Source organism: Phascolarctos cinereus, unplaced genomic scaffold (assembly GCF_003287225.1).
Source record: "Phascolarctos cinereus isolate Bilbo 61053 unplaced genomic scaffold, phaCin_HiC Scaffold_726;HRSCAF=1367, whole genome shotgun sequence".
In the NCBI taxonomy this organism is placed as follows: Eukaryota; Metazoa; Chordata; class Mammalia; order Diprotodontia; family Phascolarctidae; genus Phascolarctos; species Phascolarctos cinereus.
Window position 1 is genome coordinate 411848065 of NW_027556098.1, and position 13271 is coordinate 411861335.

The following is a 13271-nucleotide window of genomic DNA, read 5'->3' on the forward strand; positions in this document are numbered from 1 at the left end:
CAACCTGGGTCCCAACATGAGCCCTGCATGTGACTGGTTGTGTGATCTCGGCCAACATACTTCCCAACCCCGGGCCTTAGTTTCCTCATCTGTAAAACGAGGGAATTGGAATAAGGGCATCTCTAGGGACAGAGCATAAGAAGACAGAGCTAGAAAGAATTCCAACCCCCTTGTGTTGTAGAGTTCAATTCAAATTCAATAAATTCAGTCAACATTTATTAAGTGTCTACTACAGCTAGGTGGCGCTGCAGTGGATAGAGCTCTGGGCCTGGAGTCTGGAAGACCTTAGATCTAAACTGGCCTCAGACACTTCCTAGCTGTGTGACGCTGGACAAGTCACTTCACCCTGTTTGCCTCAGTTTCCTTATCTGTAAAATGAGCTAGAGAAGGAAATGACAAACCACTCCAATATCTCCACCAACAAACTGAAATGACTGAACCACAAACAAATGTGCCAGGCACTGTGCTAAGTGCTGGAGAAACAAAAAGGTGCAAAAGACAGTCCTTACCCCCAGTTAAAGGGCCAGACCAGGACCCAGATGCACGGTATCCTGGGCTGGTCACACTTTAATCCATCTGGGAGCTGTGCAAGCCTCAATCTAGCTACAACAGTCTATGAAACTTCTCATTGAAAGTGCCATGCCTAGCTGTGCCAGATCTTAAGTTGTATTATAAAGCAGCAATCATCAAAACTGCTTGGTCCTGGCTAAGAAACAGAGTGGTGGATCAGAAGAATAGGCTGGGTACACAAGACACAGCAGTCAATGACTATAGTAATCTATTATTTGATAAACCCAAAGACCCCAGCTTCTGGGATAAGAACCCAGTCTTTGACAAAAACTGCTGGGAAAACTGGAAAAGAGTATGGCAGAAATTAGGCATAGATCAAAATCTCCCACCATATACCAAAATAAAGTCAAAATGGGTTTCATGATTTAGATATAAAGGCTGGCACTATAAGCGAACTGGGAGAGCAAGGAATAGTTTACTTATCAGGTTTATGGAGAACAGAAGAATCCATGACCAAACAGGAGATAGAGAACATTATGAAATGCAAAATGTATCATTTTGATTACATTAAATTGAGAAGTTTTTGCACAAAGTCAATGCAACCAAGATTAGGAGGGAAGCAGAAAACTGAGAAGGGAATTTTTACAACCAGTGTCTCTGATAAGGGCTTCATTTCTAAAATATACAGAGAACTAAGTCAAATTTATAAGAATACAAGTCATTCCCCGATTGATAAATGGTCAAAGGATTTGAACAGACAGTTTTCAGATGAAATTAAAGCCATCTACTGTCATGAAAAAAATGCTCTAAATCACTATTGATTAGGGAAATGCAAATCAAAACAACTCTGAGGTACCACATCACACCTATCAGATTGGCCAACAAGACAAAACAGGAAAATGATAAATGTTGGAGAAGATGTGGGAAAATTGGAACACTAATGCATTGTTGGTGGAGTTATGAAATGATCCAACCATTCTGGAGAGCAATTTGGAACTGTGCCCAAAGGGCTATAAAAATGTGCATACCCTTTGACCCAGCAATAGCACTTCTGGGGCTGTATCCCAAAGAGATCATACAAATGGGAAAAGGACCTACATCTACAAAAATATTTATAGTAGCTCTTTTTGTGGTGGCCAAGAATTGGAAATTGAAGGAATGCCCATCAACAGGGGAATGGCTGAACAAGTTGTGGTATAAGAATGTAATGGAATACTACTGTGCTATAGGAAATGATGAGAAGGCAGACTTCAGAAAAACCTGGTAAGACTTGTATGGACTGATGCTGAGTGAAGTGAGCAGAACCAGGAGAACATGGTACACAGTAACAGCCACGTTGTATGATGACTAACTTTGATAGACTCAGCCCTTCTCAACAGTGCAAGGACCTAAGACATCTCCAAAGGTCTCATGATGGAAAATGCTATCCACACCCAGAGAAAGAACTATGGAGTCTGAATGCAGATCGAAGCAGACTATTTGCTTTTTTTTTTCTTCTGTTTTGTTTTGTTCCCTCTTTCTTGTAATTCCTTCTACTGGTTCTAATTCTTCCTTACAACATGACTAACGTGAAAATATGTTTAATGGGAATGTACATGTAGAGCCTATATCAGATTATGCACCATCTTGTGTAGGGAGGTGGAGAGGGAGAGGGAGAAAAATTTAAAACTCAAAAACTTATGGAAGTAATTGTTGATAAATTAAAATAAATTAATAAAAAATAAAAAAAGGAAAGTGCCATGGAGGAAACTAAGGCAGAGAGAGGGGTGCAGGGATTTTCTTCTGGCTCTAGGAGTTTTTTTTTTCCTTTTAGGGTCTGGAATTATAGGACAAGACCCTCAGATCACTATCTGTCCCAGCCTGCATTCCCAGGGGATCTGGGGTAGATATGCAGGGGAATCTTAGATCCTTTAGCTCATGATCAGACTCTGGTCTTCTTGCTCCTCAGTTCTTTCTTGTCCTCTTTGCTTCTAGCCCTCCCAGTCCTTCTGAGGCTAGCTCAGTGCTTCCCTACCTTCCCAGGAAGTCCTCCCTGCCTGCTTTGGCACCCTGTGTGACTACTTAGGGTCATGGAATGATTCCAATTTCTCCTTCTTTCGAGTTTTACAAAATATTTTCTTCACAAGTAATAACCATCCTAGGATTGGTGGGAGAGGGAGCAGGGGTTAATCATTCCCATTATGTAGATGATGAAGAGGAAGCCAGAGAGGGCAAGTTGGCAGAGTGAGGCTTCCTGGTCTTAAACCCATGACACTCTTAGAGATCACCTAGTGCAATACCCCATGGTAGAGAGCAGAAAACTAAGACCTAGAAGGCAAGTATTTCTCAAGGCCACATAAAATCAGATCCTTTGGAGTCCTAGTCCCTAGTCCCATTTTGGGGAGGACAATCGAGATTAATTGACTTGCCCAGGGTCACACAGTTAATAAGTGTCTGAGGCCAAATTTGAGCTCAGGTCCTCCTGACTCCAGGGCTGGTGCTCCATCCATTGCAGCACCACCTAGCTGCCCCCCACCCTAGTCCCATTCTATCTTACTATCCCTCTCAGCCATCCTCACCACTCTGAGCCAAACTGGTGCTCCCTTGTCCCACCCCTTCCAGCAAGCCCTCTCTGATCTCCCATTTTCTCTGTGTATCTGTCTTTTTATCTCTTTCTGTCTTTCTGTTGCAGTGTCTCACTGTCTTTGTATCTTCCTGTCTCTATCTCTGTGCCTGTCTCTACCACCATCCCTGTTTCTGGCTCTGTCTATCTCTATCTCTTTGAGTCTTCCTCTCTCTCTTCCCCACCTCCCCTACAGGCTAGCTCCAGAATTACCTTCATCTGAAAGACCTTCCTGGCCCTAACCCTCACTCCCCATACTCAGCTGGCATCTACGCCTGGTAGAGGAGGCCCTCAGATGCATGTTTGAGAAGTCAAGCATGTCATTCTCTTCTCCCTTCCTTTCTACTTGCCCCCTTTCTGTTACCCTTAACTCCACCATTCCCTCCTCCTGCCTTTTTAAAGCTTCCTTTGCTCACCCAAGATCTATGTGCCTTCCTCTCCCATCTTTGTCTGTCTCTTGATCTGCCTCTAGGGCCCTCAGATGGTTTCATGGGTGGGGGGGAGAGGTTAATTCCCCTCAAGAGGCTATTCAGGAAGAGAAGATAAAGCCCTCAGAGGCAGGAGACAGATTGGGCACCACCTTTCCTCTGATCCCCCCCTCCCATTCCACTTCCTCTCCTGCCCCCTCCCACCTCCAGTACAGGAAGGCTTCAGGAATTCCGAGCCTAGGAGGAAGGGGAGTCTCTTCCTCCCCCACCTTTTTCCCTTACAGTGTTTGAACTTTCCAACTTTAACCCCTTCCTGATACTCCCCCACCCCAATCCCAGACCCTTTAGCCTATGCAGGCGCATTTCCTTCTCTAGGCTCAGACACCACCCAAACACTAGGAATTAGGCTCCCCCGCTCCCTCTTCCAACCCGTGTGGCTGAGTCTGGCTTTGGATGTGGAGGCTGATGGGGAGAAGGCTTTCCCACTTCTAGGAGGATCCTACCGACACACTGTGTTAGAGAGAGGCCTTGAATGGGGAGCTGGGCTTCTGAAAAATGACCATAGCATCCTAATCTTAGGCTGCCAAATTGGGTGAAACTTGAAGAGTCTAGATTCTTGGTGTCAGAGAACCTTAGTACTTTAAATTGTAGAATTCTAGAACCTTAAAAGTTACAAACTGGAGATCAGAGGTTCTTAACCCAGGATCTGTGGAATTTTTTTTTCAAAATCTATTTTGGCAATTGTATTTCATATACTTTGGATCCTTTTTAATCCTTGGGATTTAACTTTATGCATTTAACAACATGATTCTGAGAAGGGGTTTATAGACTTCCCCAGACTGACTTAGTTGCCCAAAGGGTCCCTGAACCCCAAAAGTTAAGAGCTCCTGCTCTAGGCTCTAGGGCCAAGAACTGAAGAGCCCCTCACCAAATCAAGGGATGGGAAGGGAAGCTATATTGCAAAGAAGAGAACCTAAATGAGGGGTGGGAAAATGGGGGGCAAGGGGTTAAGCCTCAGCTTGATTCCTGCCCCTTTCCTTCCCTGCTGGGGGCTATAATTTGGTCGGGGTGTCTAGACAGCTAATAACTTGGCTGGTGTGACTGGGACAGAAACAGGGAATGGAAAGGGGGGAGGAGGAGGAGGAGGAGAAAAGGTGTTGCTCTCTGGGGGAGGGCTGGGGGCTGCTCCCAGGGCACTCCCACCTGGGAGGACCTGACAAGGGGTTGGGGAGAAGAAGCCACTTTCCATGGCTGTAAGCTGAGTTCCCTTCTTCCCCCACCGCACTTTGCTCCCCATCACTATAACCCAGTGATTTCTGACTGTATCTCTGTCTGTCTCTGTCTCTGTCTGTCTGTCTGTCTGTCTGTCTGTCTCTCTCTGTCTTGGTCCCCTTTTCTGACAGTCTCATTTTATCTTTCTATTTCTCTTTCCTTCCTCTTTTCTCTCTTGCCACTGTTTCTCTCCATCTGGGGTGGGGGCTCCAAGGCTTTGAGCCAGTCCAGTAGTTGCCGGCGCCGTGGAAGGCTGGGGGATTGGGGGGAGGAGGGTCAGGTTTCTGGCCGTCCTGGACACCAGGTGGGGAGCGAGGCCCGGCCGGCGTGATCACATTTCAGCCTCTAATGGGCAGCCAGCGGGAGCAGGAGCCGGCAGGCGGTCCCCGGGGGAGCCGGGTTAGAGGGGCTGAGGGGTGGGGGTGGGGGCGGATGTGAGGGGGACACAGAGACCGACTGAGAAGCAGGCGGCCACGCGAGGGGGGACGGCGGAGCTGGTGAGCAAGCCGGGGGGGTCCATGAGGGAGGGGAGCCCCTTTTTTGCTCTAGCCCCTCATCCCCTCCTTCCCCCATCCTCTTGCTTTATCTCTGCCTCTCCTTGCCGCTGTCTCTGAGTCACCCTACCCCTCCTCATTGTCGCTTTAACTCTATCTTTATCTCTGTGTGTCTGTCTCCCCCCACTTTCTCCTCCTCCCTGACCCCTCTTCCCACCCTCTGCCCGAAGTTCCACTTCCTACCTCTCTCTTTCTGTCTTGCTAGCTCTTTGACTCAGGATGAAGGGGAAGAGAGATAGAAGACGCCAGTTTTCCTCTTCCCACCTCATTCCCTCCCCCCCTTTGCTTCTTTCCCAAACTGGGGCTGGAACGAGGGTGACATGCTGGACATGAACAGAAAGAGATGTGGAGGGACAGTTAGAGACAGAGACAAACATACAGAGAAAGACGGAAGCCTATGAAAGATGAGTGAGAGACAGAGGCAGAGGAAGATCACTATAAACTGAAGGATTCTGAAGCTCCTTTCCTCCGTCTACCTCTCCTTCCCAGAACGCTTTTCTTCCTAGACCTCCTTACAAGCAGGTGAGAGTAGGACAGAGAGGTCAGAGGTTGGAGGTTGGAGGTTGGGAGTTGGGGGTTGAGTTCAGAAGCCCATTCTCTAGAGCTCCCGAAGTTTCTGGGAAGAAAGGAGGGTGACAACACTAAGATGCATACATGGAGGCAGTGGTGGTGGTCCAGAGGGGTAACCAGGCAGCAAAAGAGGGAGAGCAGACTGTATGATGAAGTATGTGGGCTGTGTAGATAGTAGGAAAAATCCTGAGCATTCAGACACATGGGTTCTAGTCCCACCAATTCTGTAACCCTGGGCAAAGTCAGTTCCTTATCTGTCAAATTAGGAGATGGGACATTCAGCTCTGACATTGTGTTTTCTGGACCTTTCCAGTTTTGACATTCTTTATTCAATGATGCTTTTCAGCTCCAATAGTTTATGTTCTCATAGTTCTATTCTAAAGTCCTTCCTTGTTCTCACAGTCTATGTATGTTCTAATATTCTGTGTTATAAGAATATCATTCATAAGTTCCAAGAGCCTATTAATGCAAGACTCTAGGACTTTGTGAAAGGGGGTTTCTTGGGGGTACTACTCTGAATCAGCAGAGGGGGGAGATCCATCCCCAGATATTGCCCTAAAGTGTCCCCTTCCTCTGGATGGGGGAGGCCAATAGTACACCTCCCTCCCACTTCGTCCCACCCCAGGAGGAAATGATTGGGTGGGAGGTGAGTTTCCTTGATAGCAGGAAACAGGGTGGTTGGTTTTCTCTTCTGCACCCAAGGGGCACCAGGTAAGGGAGACAAAGACATTTATTGACTCTATCAGAGCAGAAGAAACCAAGGGAAAGAAAGGGGGTGACTGAGGAACAGAGAGAGAGAGAAAACTGAAAGGCAGGGTAGAGAGAGACCCAGGGGAAAGGGGAGGGAGATGGACTGGGACAAATGGGGAAGACTTGATACACAGAGTAAGGAGACTGGTGGATACAGATAGGGGAGACTAAGGGACAGAATGGAGGAAAAGAGGAGGGAGAGAAAGGGAAGACTGCCAGAGGAAGGGGGCATTGAAGGAAAGATAGTGGGTCAGAGAGAGGGAAATTAAAAGACAGAGGGGCACTGAAGAACACAGGTGGGGACAATTAGGGAGGCTATGGGAAAAAAAGGAAACTGAGGAATCAAAAATGGGAGAGACTCAGAGTGGGGACATGCTGACAGAAAAAGATGGAAAGGAGTGAGGACAGAGCACCAGACTGAAGAATATGGAGAGGGAACATTAAAGGACAGAGGGAAGAGATGCTGAGGGTCAGGGGTAGGAGAAACTGAGAACCTGAAGAGAGATAGGGACAGAACAAAAGACCATTGAGGAAAAGAGAGAGCATGAGACTGGAAGACAGAGAAGGGAGACACAGAGTGATAAAGAAGGAGAGAAAGGAACAAATAGAAAGGCAGGCTGAGTGACTGAGAGGAAAGACAGATCAGAAGAAAGCGGACATTGAGGGAAAGAGGTATGGAAAGTGGAGAGGGAGACTGAAGAACAGAGAGGGAAAATGGATGGGTACAGAAAGAAGGTACGAAGAGAAGCTGGTGGGAGAGACTAAGGTACTGAAAGGAGGAAAATTAGGGATGAGGAATGGGGGATACTTAAGGATTAAGAGGGTAAACTGAGGGTCCGAGAAGAAAGACTTAAGGACAAAGGGGACGAGGTGGGAGGAGGCTGAGGGAAAGAGCCAGGTAGTCAGGATCCCAGTTCCCACTGGGAAGGATAGGGTGGACATTAGGGTATGGGAATTGTTGGGGCCAGGCACAAGGCCAGGGTTGCCAAGCAGATTTGACCTTTCTCTTGGTGGATTAGGAGGCTGCTCTCATGCTTTGGTGCCAAGGGAATACAGCCAGGCCAGAAGGGCGGGCTGAGCCCCAGGAAGCACGCATGCAAGACCCCTCACATACATATGCATGTGTGTCTTAAACGTGTGCACACCCCCAGAGCAGAAGTCACACATCTTCGGGTAACTCCAGGTTACCTTACCCATGCAAGGATGGAGGATCAGATTTGCTAGATACAATATGAGGGGGAAGGCTCAAGCCCTGGGCTGGGAGTTGGGCAACCTGGGTTTGAATCACAGCTCTTCTACTTTCTATTTATGTGACCTCTGAAAGGCAAATCTTTCATCTCTCTGGGCCTCAGTTTCCTAATCTGCAAGATAAAGGAATTGGACTAGATAATCTCTAAAGCCCTTTCCAGCTCTAGACTTTCGATCCTCAGTCCTCTCTCTAGTCTGTCCTAGCTGAGCAAGCCTAGACAAATTGCATTCCCTCCCTACATTGCAGCTTCAGTCTCCGTAAAATGGGATTTCCCTGTCTCAGGATTGTTGTTGTGAGAAAAGAGCACAGCAAACCCTAAGGCATTATAGAACCGACAGTTGTTATCCTGTGCCTCTCCAAGTGAAGTGTGCCTTGAACATAACTGTGTGTTACTGCTGTGCACGTGAATTACTGCATGTTTGAGCGTACTTGTTTGCCATTTCACTGTTGTATTCATTTGCCTGTTTTGTGTCATATTAAGCTAGTGCCTTCCCTCTGTTATTAGCTCCAATTCATCCTGCTTATAGCTTGTTTGTCCACAATTGTACCCTCTTGTCTTCCTCCCATCGGATTATGAGCTCCTTGAGGGTAGTGACTGTCTTTTGCTGTTCTTTGTATTCCTAGGGCATATAGTAGGTGCTTAATAAATGCTTATTAACTGCCTGCTAGGTGATTTTCCAGCTTCCTCAGGGGAGAACCCAACTGGTGAGGTGGCTCTTGGAATGCCTGAGTCCTGCTTTCCCCCTAGGATTCTGTCTACTTCTTTCGGTGGCTATTTTGCCTTCAGATGGAGGGACCTTCTCTTCCTTGGCAACTCCAAACTGACAGCTCCATCCTTTTCCAGCCACAGAATCTGATGATGGGTTAATTAGGGAGGGACAGCAGAGACCCATGGACTCATACTGGGAACCTTGAGATGGCATTTAGTGCCCCCCAACTCCCTCATTTTATAAAGAGAATCGAGTCCTCTACAGCCCAAAAGACTTGCCCAAAGTCTCGGGGTGTTGTGGATTGGAACTTTAGCTCTTCAAACTCCTAGCTGGCTTTCTTTCCACCCTCCCTCCCATGCTGACCCCTCCCCCATTCTTTTCACAAGTGTTCATGAGATTAACTTGAAATTGGTGGCAGTATGGGAGGGGCTGACCATTCACTCTCCTTCTATAACCCTTACACTCCTGCTTCTTTCTCTCTTTTAACACAGGAGGAATTTCAGACTCTCAAGCCAGCTTGTTGGAGGTAGAGAGGCATAATTCAGCCAAATCTCCAACCAGAATCACCCCAAGAATCTCACCGAGACACCCAACCCCCTAACCTGAAACTGCTCCCTCATCTCCCTGAAACTTTTTATTTCTACCCTGCCCCCATCCACACTGACCCCCATTTCCCAAGTTCACATCTTCTCTATTTCCCAAAGACCTCAGCCCTCTCCCCCTCCCTCACTCTTGCAACTCCCCCGATTTTCAGAGAGAGAAGACAGTGTGCCTCAATACTCACCATCTCCATTCTTACAGCCCACCCCACCAGTTCCTCCCTTACTCTCCCAAGTGCCCTAGCTACTGCCTTTCTTGTCCTCTTCTCCTTATTTTTCTAGGATTTCATAGCCCTCTCCCACTTCACTGTCCCCAGGCTCTCTGAGAAAAAGGGGAAGGAGAAGGGGGCAGGCGGAGGGATCCATCATCCCACCACTACCTATATTTATTTCTCTCACCTGTCTCATTCACTACCCCTTCTCTGCTCCCCAACCCTCCCTCATTTGCTTTCCTGCAGCCTTCTAAGCTCACTATCTCCCATTCCTTCAGCTGTCTGTGCTCTCCTTGATCATGCATCCCTGAGTCCCCTGGAGGGGATAGGGGGGGCCCCAATGGCCTCCTGCCCTCCAGCCTCTGGAGGCCCCACCGCCCACCTGGGTCAGGGGGTGCGCCCCCGCCCCTCCGTTGCCCTCCTCACCCACTATGGGCAATACCACGCTGGAGGGCTGTCACGTGGACTCGAGGGTGGACCACCTGTTCCCGCCCTCTCTCTACATCATCGTCATGGGCATCGGGCTGCCCACCAACTGCCTGGCTCTGTGGGCTGCCTACCGCCAGGTCCGCCAGCACAACGAGCTAGGCGTCTACCTGATGAACCTGAGCATCGCCGACCTGCTGTACATTGCCACGCTCCCTCTGTGGCTCGACTACTTTCTGCATCACGATAACTGGATTCACGGGCGCGGCTCCTGCAAGCTCTTCGGTTTCGTCTTCTACACCAACATCTACATCAGCATCGCCTTCCTGTGCTGCATCTCTGTGGACCGCTACCTGGCCGTGGCCCACCCCCTGCGCTTCGCCCGCCTGCGGCGCGTCAAGACGGCCGTAGCCGTGAGCTCTGTGGTGTGGGCCACGGAGCTGGGCGCCAACTCAGCTCCGCTCTTCCACGACGAGCTCTTCCGGGACCGCTACAACCACACCTTTTGCTTCGAGAAGTTCCCCATGGAGGGCTGGGTGGCCTGGATGAATCTCTACCGCATCTTCATCGGCTTCCTCTTCCCCTGGGCCCTCATGCTCTTCTCGTACTGGGGCATCCTGCGTGCGGTGCGTGGCAGCATGTCCACAGAGCGCCAGGAGAAGGCCAAGATCAAGCGGCTGGCATTGAGCCTCATCGCTATCGTGCTGGTCTGCTTTGCGCCCTACCACGTGCTCCTGCTCTCACGCAGTGCCGTCTACCTGGGCCGCCCCTGGGACTGCGGCTTTGAGGAGAAGGTCTTCGCTGCCTACCACAGCTCACTGGCCTTCACCAGCCTCAACTGCGTGGCCGACCCCATCCTCTACTGCTTCGTCAATGAGGGTGCCCGCGGCGATGTGGCCAAGGCCCTGCACAGCCTCCTGCGATTCCTGGCCAGCAACAAGCCCCAGGAGATGGCCAACGCCTCCCTGACCCTGGAGACCCCGCTGGCGTCCAAGAGGAACAGTGTGGGCCGCTGCAGCTGGGGAGGGGCCCTGGCCTCCAACTCCCACTCACGAGGGGATGATGTGCAGCTGAAAATGCTGCCGCCCTCTCAGTGACCCTCCTCTGCCAGCCTCCCCCCTGGACCCCAGCCTCTGGTGGAGTCTGCCCGGCATTATCTCACCCCCTGTCTCTTACTCGCAAATGAGATGCAAATGAATCTTGTGTGGATATCCATAAAGAGGGCATGAGCTAAGATGGAGAGGGGCATTCGTTTGGTTCTGTAGTGGGGAAGATGGGGTCACTGCCCAAACTGTGGGAAAGGCAAGGCCTGGAGAAGGATAAACAGAAAAGAGGATAGAAGGAGAAGGGGCTCTCCCCTTGGGGAGCAGGGGAGAGAGTGAAGATGCTAGGGAAAGATCAGTGAGCTGGAGATGATCCTTGAGGCAGATGCCTGCTTGGGAGATTATGGGCTGGGTGGCCTGGAAGTAAATCCCCTTTGCCTTTATTTCCCTATCTGTTGGATGGCTCTAATGTTCCACTGGAAAGGGATCTTTCCTTCCACATCTCTCCCTTGTGCCTTGCAAATCACAGGCTTCAGGAAGATGGTACCCAGCTCTCTTGTGAGAGAGAGAGAGAGAGAGAGAGAGAGAGAGAGAGAGAGAGAGAGAGAGTCAGAGAGAGAGAGAGAGAGAGAGAGAGAGAGAGAGAGAGAGAGAGAGAGAGAGAGAGAGAGAGAGAGAGCCCAAACCAGCCGGCCTGGGCTGGTATGCAGGGGGAGAGAAATGTTTGTCAAGTCAGTAGGAGACTAAGGCCTTTTCCATTTCTAAAATCTATGATCTTGTGAGCAGCTGCAGGGTCCCCCAAGGCTCTCTTTTCCTGCCCCCTGCTTCAGTTCACACGCCCCTGGAGTGGGGGGGTAGGAGGGAGGGAGGGTTGGGGAGCTTTCTCCAGCTGCCATCCAGAGTCAGCCTCCTCTCTCTCCCTCCCACCTATCCAGGCTACTAGGAGGAGTCTTCCCTTTATTTTCCTTGCCCCCCCCCCAGTCTTCCCAAATAAGGAGAAAGGGGTAAAACGGACAGATGATCTCAAAGCATGTTTAAACATTAACCCTTTTGGATGCTTCCAACATTCTCCCACCAAGAGTGGACAGGCTGGGCTGGAGATGGGGAGGTGAGTGACATCAAGGGTCAATTCTTCACTGTACCCCCAGAGAGATTCCTGGAAACCCATACTGGGAAATGCTGGGGGCATGGGGCAGGGGGAGAAGAATGGGGAAAATTCTCTAAATGAGGAAAGTGATTCAAGGAGAGGGGGAAGGGAGAGGGCGTGGAGAGTGAGACACAGGAAGTGTTTGCGACGGGACTTAGATTGGGAGCTGAGGAAGGAGCCAGAATATTATATTATCATCACTCATTTGTTTATTGTAGAGACAGCAGTGGTAGGGGTGGAGAGTGCCCTGGGCTAGGAGCCAGGAAACCAGAGTTCAAATTGTGGCTCTGTGACCTCAAGCGAGCTGTTTCCCCTTTCCGAGCCTCAAGCCCTCTCACTCTAAAATGGGGTCTAGTGGGGAGGGGGTGGTTGGACTGCACAGTGTCCAAGTGTTCTCTTAGCTTTGGTAGTCTGCGTTCTGGGGTTCCCTTCTAGTTCTGACATCCTATGTTCGAAAAGTTTTCTAGCTAACATTGTGTCCTAACGTAACTCTTAACTAGGACATTCTGTTTTGTTTGTAAAAGTTTTTATTTTTTCTTATTACATCTAAAGATAGTTCTCAACATTCATTTTTATCAGATTTTGAGTTCCAAATTTTCTCCCTCCCCAGGTGGGCAAGCAATCTGCTATGTTAAACATGTACATTCATGTTAAACATATTTCCACATTAGCTAGGACATTTTCTTTTAAAGTCCTTTACAGCAGCTAGGTGGCGCAGTGGATAGAGCTCCGGCCTTGAAGTCAGGAGAACCTGAGTTCAACTGCGGTCTCAGACACACAACACATACTAGCTGTGTGACTCTGGGCAAGTCACTTAACCCCAATTGCCTAGCAAAAAGCAAAGAAAAAAAATTACTTACATTAAAGTCCTTTCCAGCTCATATTAACTGTCTTAAGGTTCTGAGCTCTGATTTTCTATGTTCTAAAGTACTTTCCTTCTCAGTTCCTTCCATTTGTAACATTGTGTCTGAAGGTCTCTCTAGTTCTAACTTTCTATGGAACATCTTTTGAAGCCTTTTATAGCACTGACATCCTGTGTTCTAAGGTCTCTCCTAGCTCTGGTGTTCTTTGTCCATTAACAGGTTGACATTGTGTTCTAAGGTTCCTCCCAATCCTGACATCTTATGTTCTAAGGTTCCTCTCAGCTTGACATTTTATGTTCCAAAGTTATTTCCAGCTAACATTCTCTGTCCTAAGAC

General features: G+C 49.0%; 1 protein-coding gene across 3 annotated transcripts; it reads left to right on the forward strand.

The window, feature by feature from the left end:
- The first annotated feature begins 5230 nt into the window (after positions 1 to 5230).
- GPR4 (G protein-coupled receptor 4) lies at positions 5231 to 12964 on the forward strand. 3 transcript variants are annotated; one of them, XM_020979788.2, is made up of 2 exons: positions 5231 to 5309; positions 9137 to 12964. In XM_020979788.2, the coding sequence occupies exon 2, from the start codon at positions 9888 to 9890 to the stop codon at positions 10977 to 10979; it is 1092 nt and encodes a 363-aa protein (XP_020835447.1). In that variant the 5' UTR covers positions 5231 to 5309; positions 9137 to 9887; the 3' UTR covers positions 10980 to 12964. The 3 variants fall into 3 exon arrangements, with proteins under 3 accessions (XP_020835447.1, XP_020835446.1, XP_020835448.1); XM_020979787.2 differs by lacking the exon at positions 5231 to 5309 and adding an exon at positions 5330 to 5888; XM_020979789.2 differs by lacking the exon at positions 5231 to 5309 and adding an exon at positions 5903 to 6647.
- The last annotated feature ends 307 nt before the right edge of the window (positions 12965 to 13271 follow it).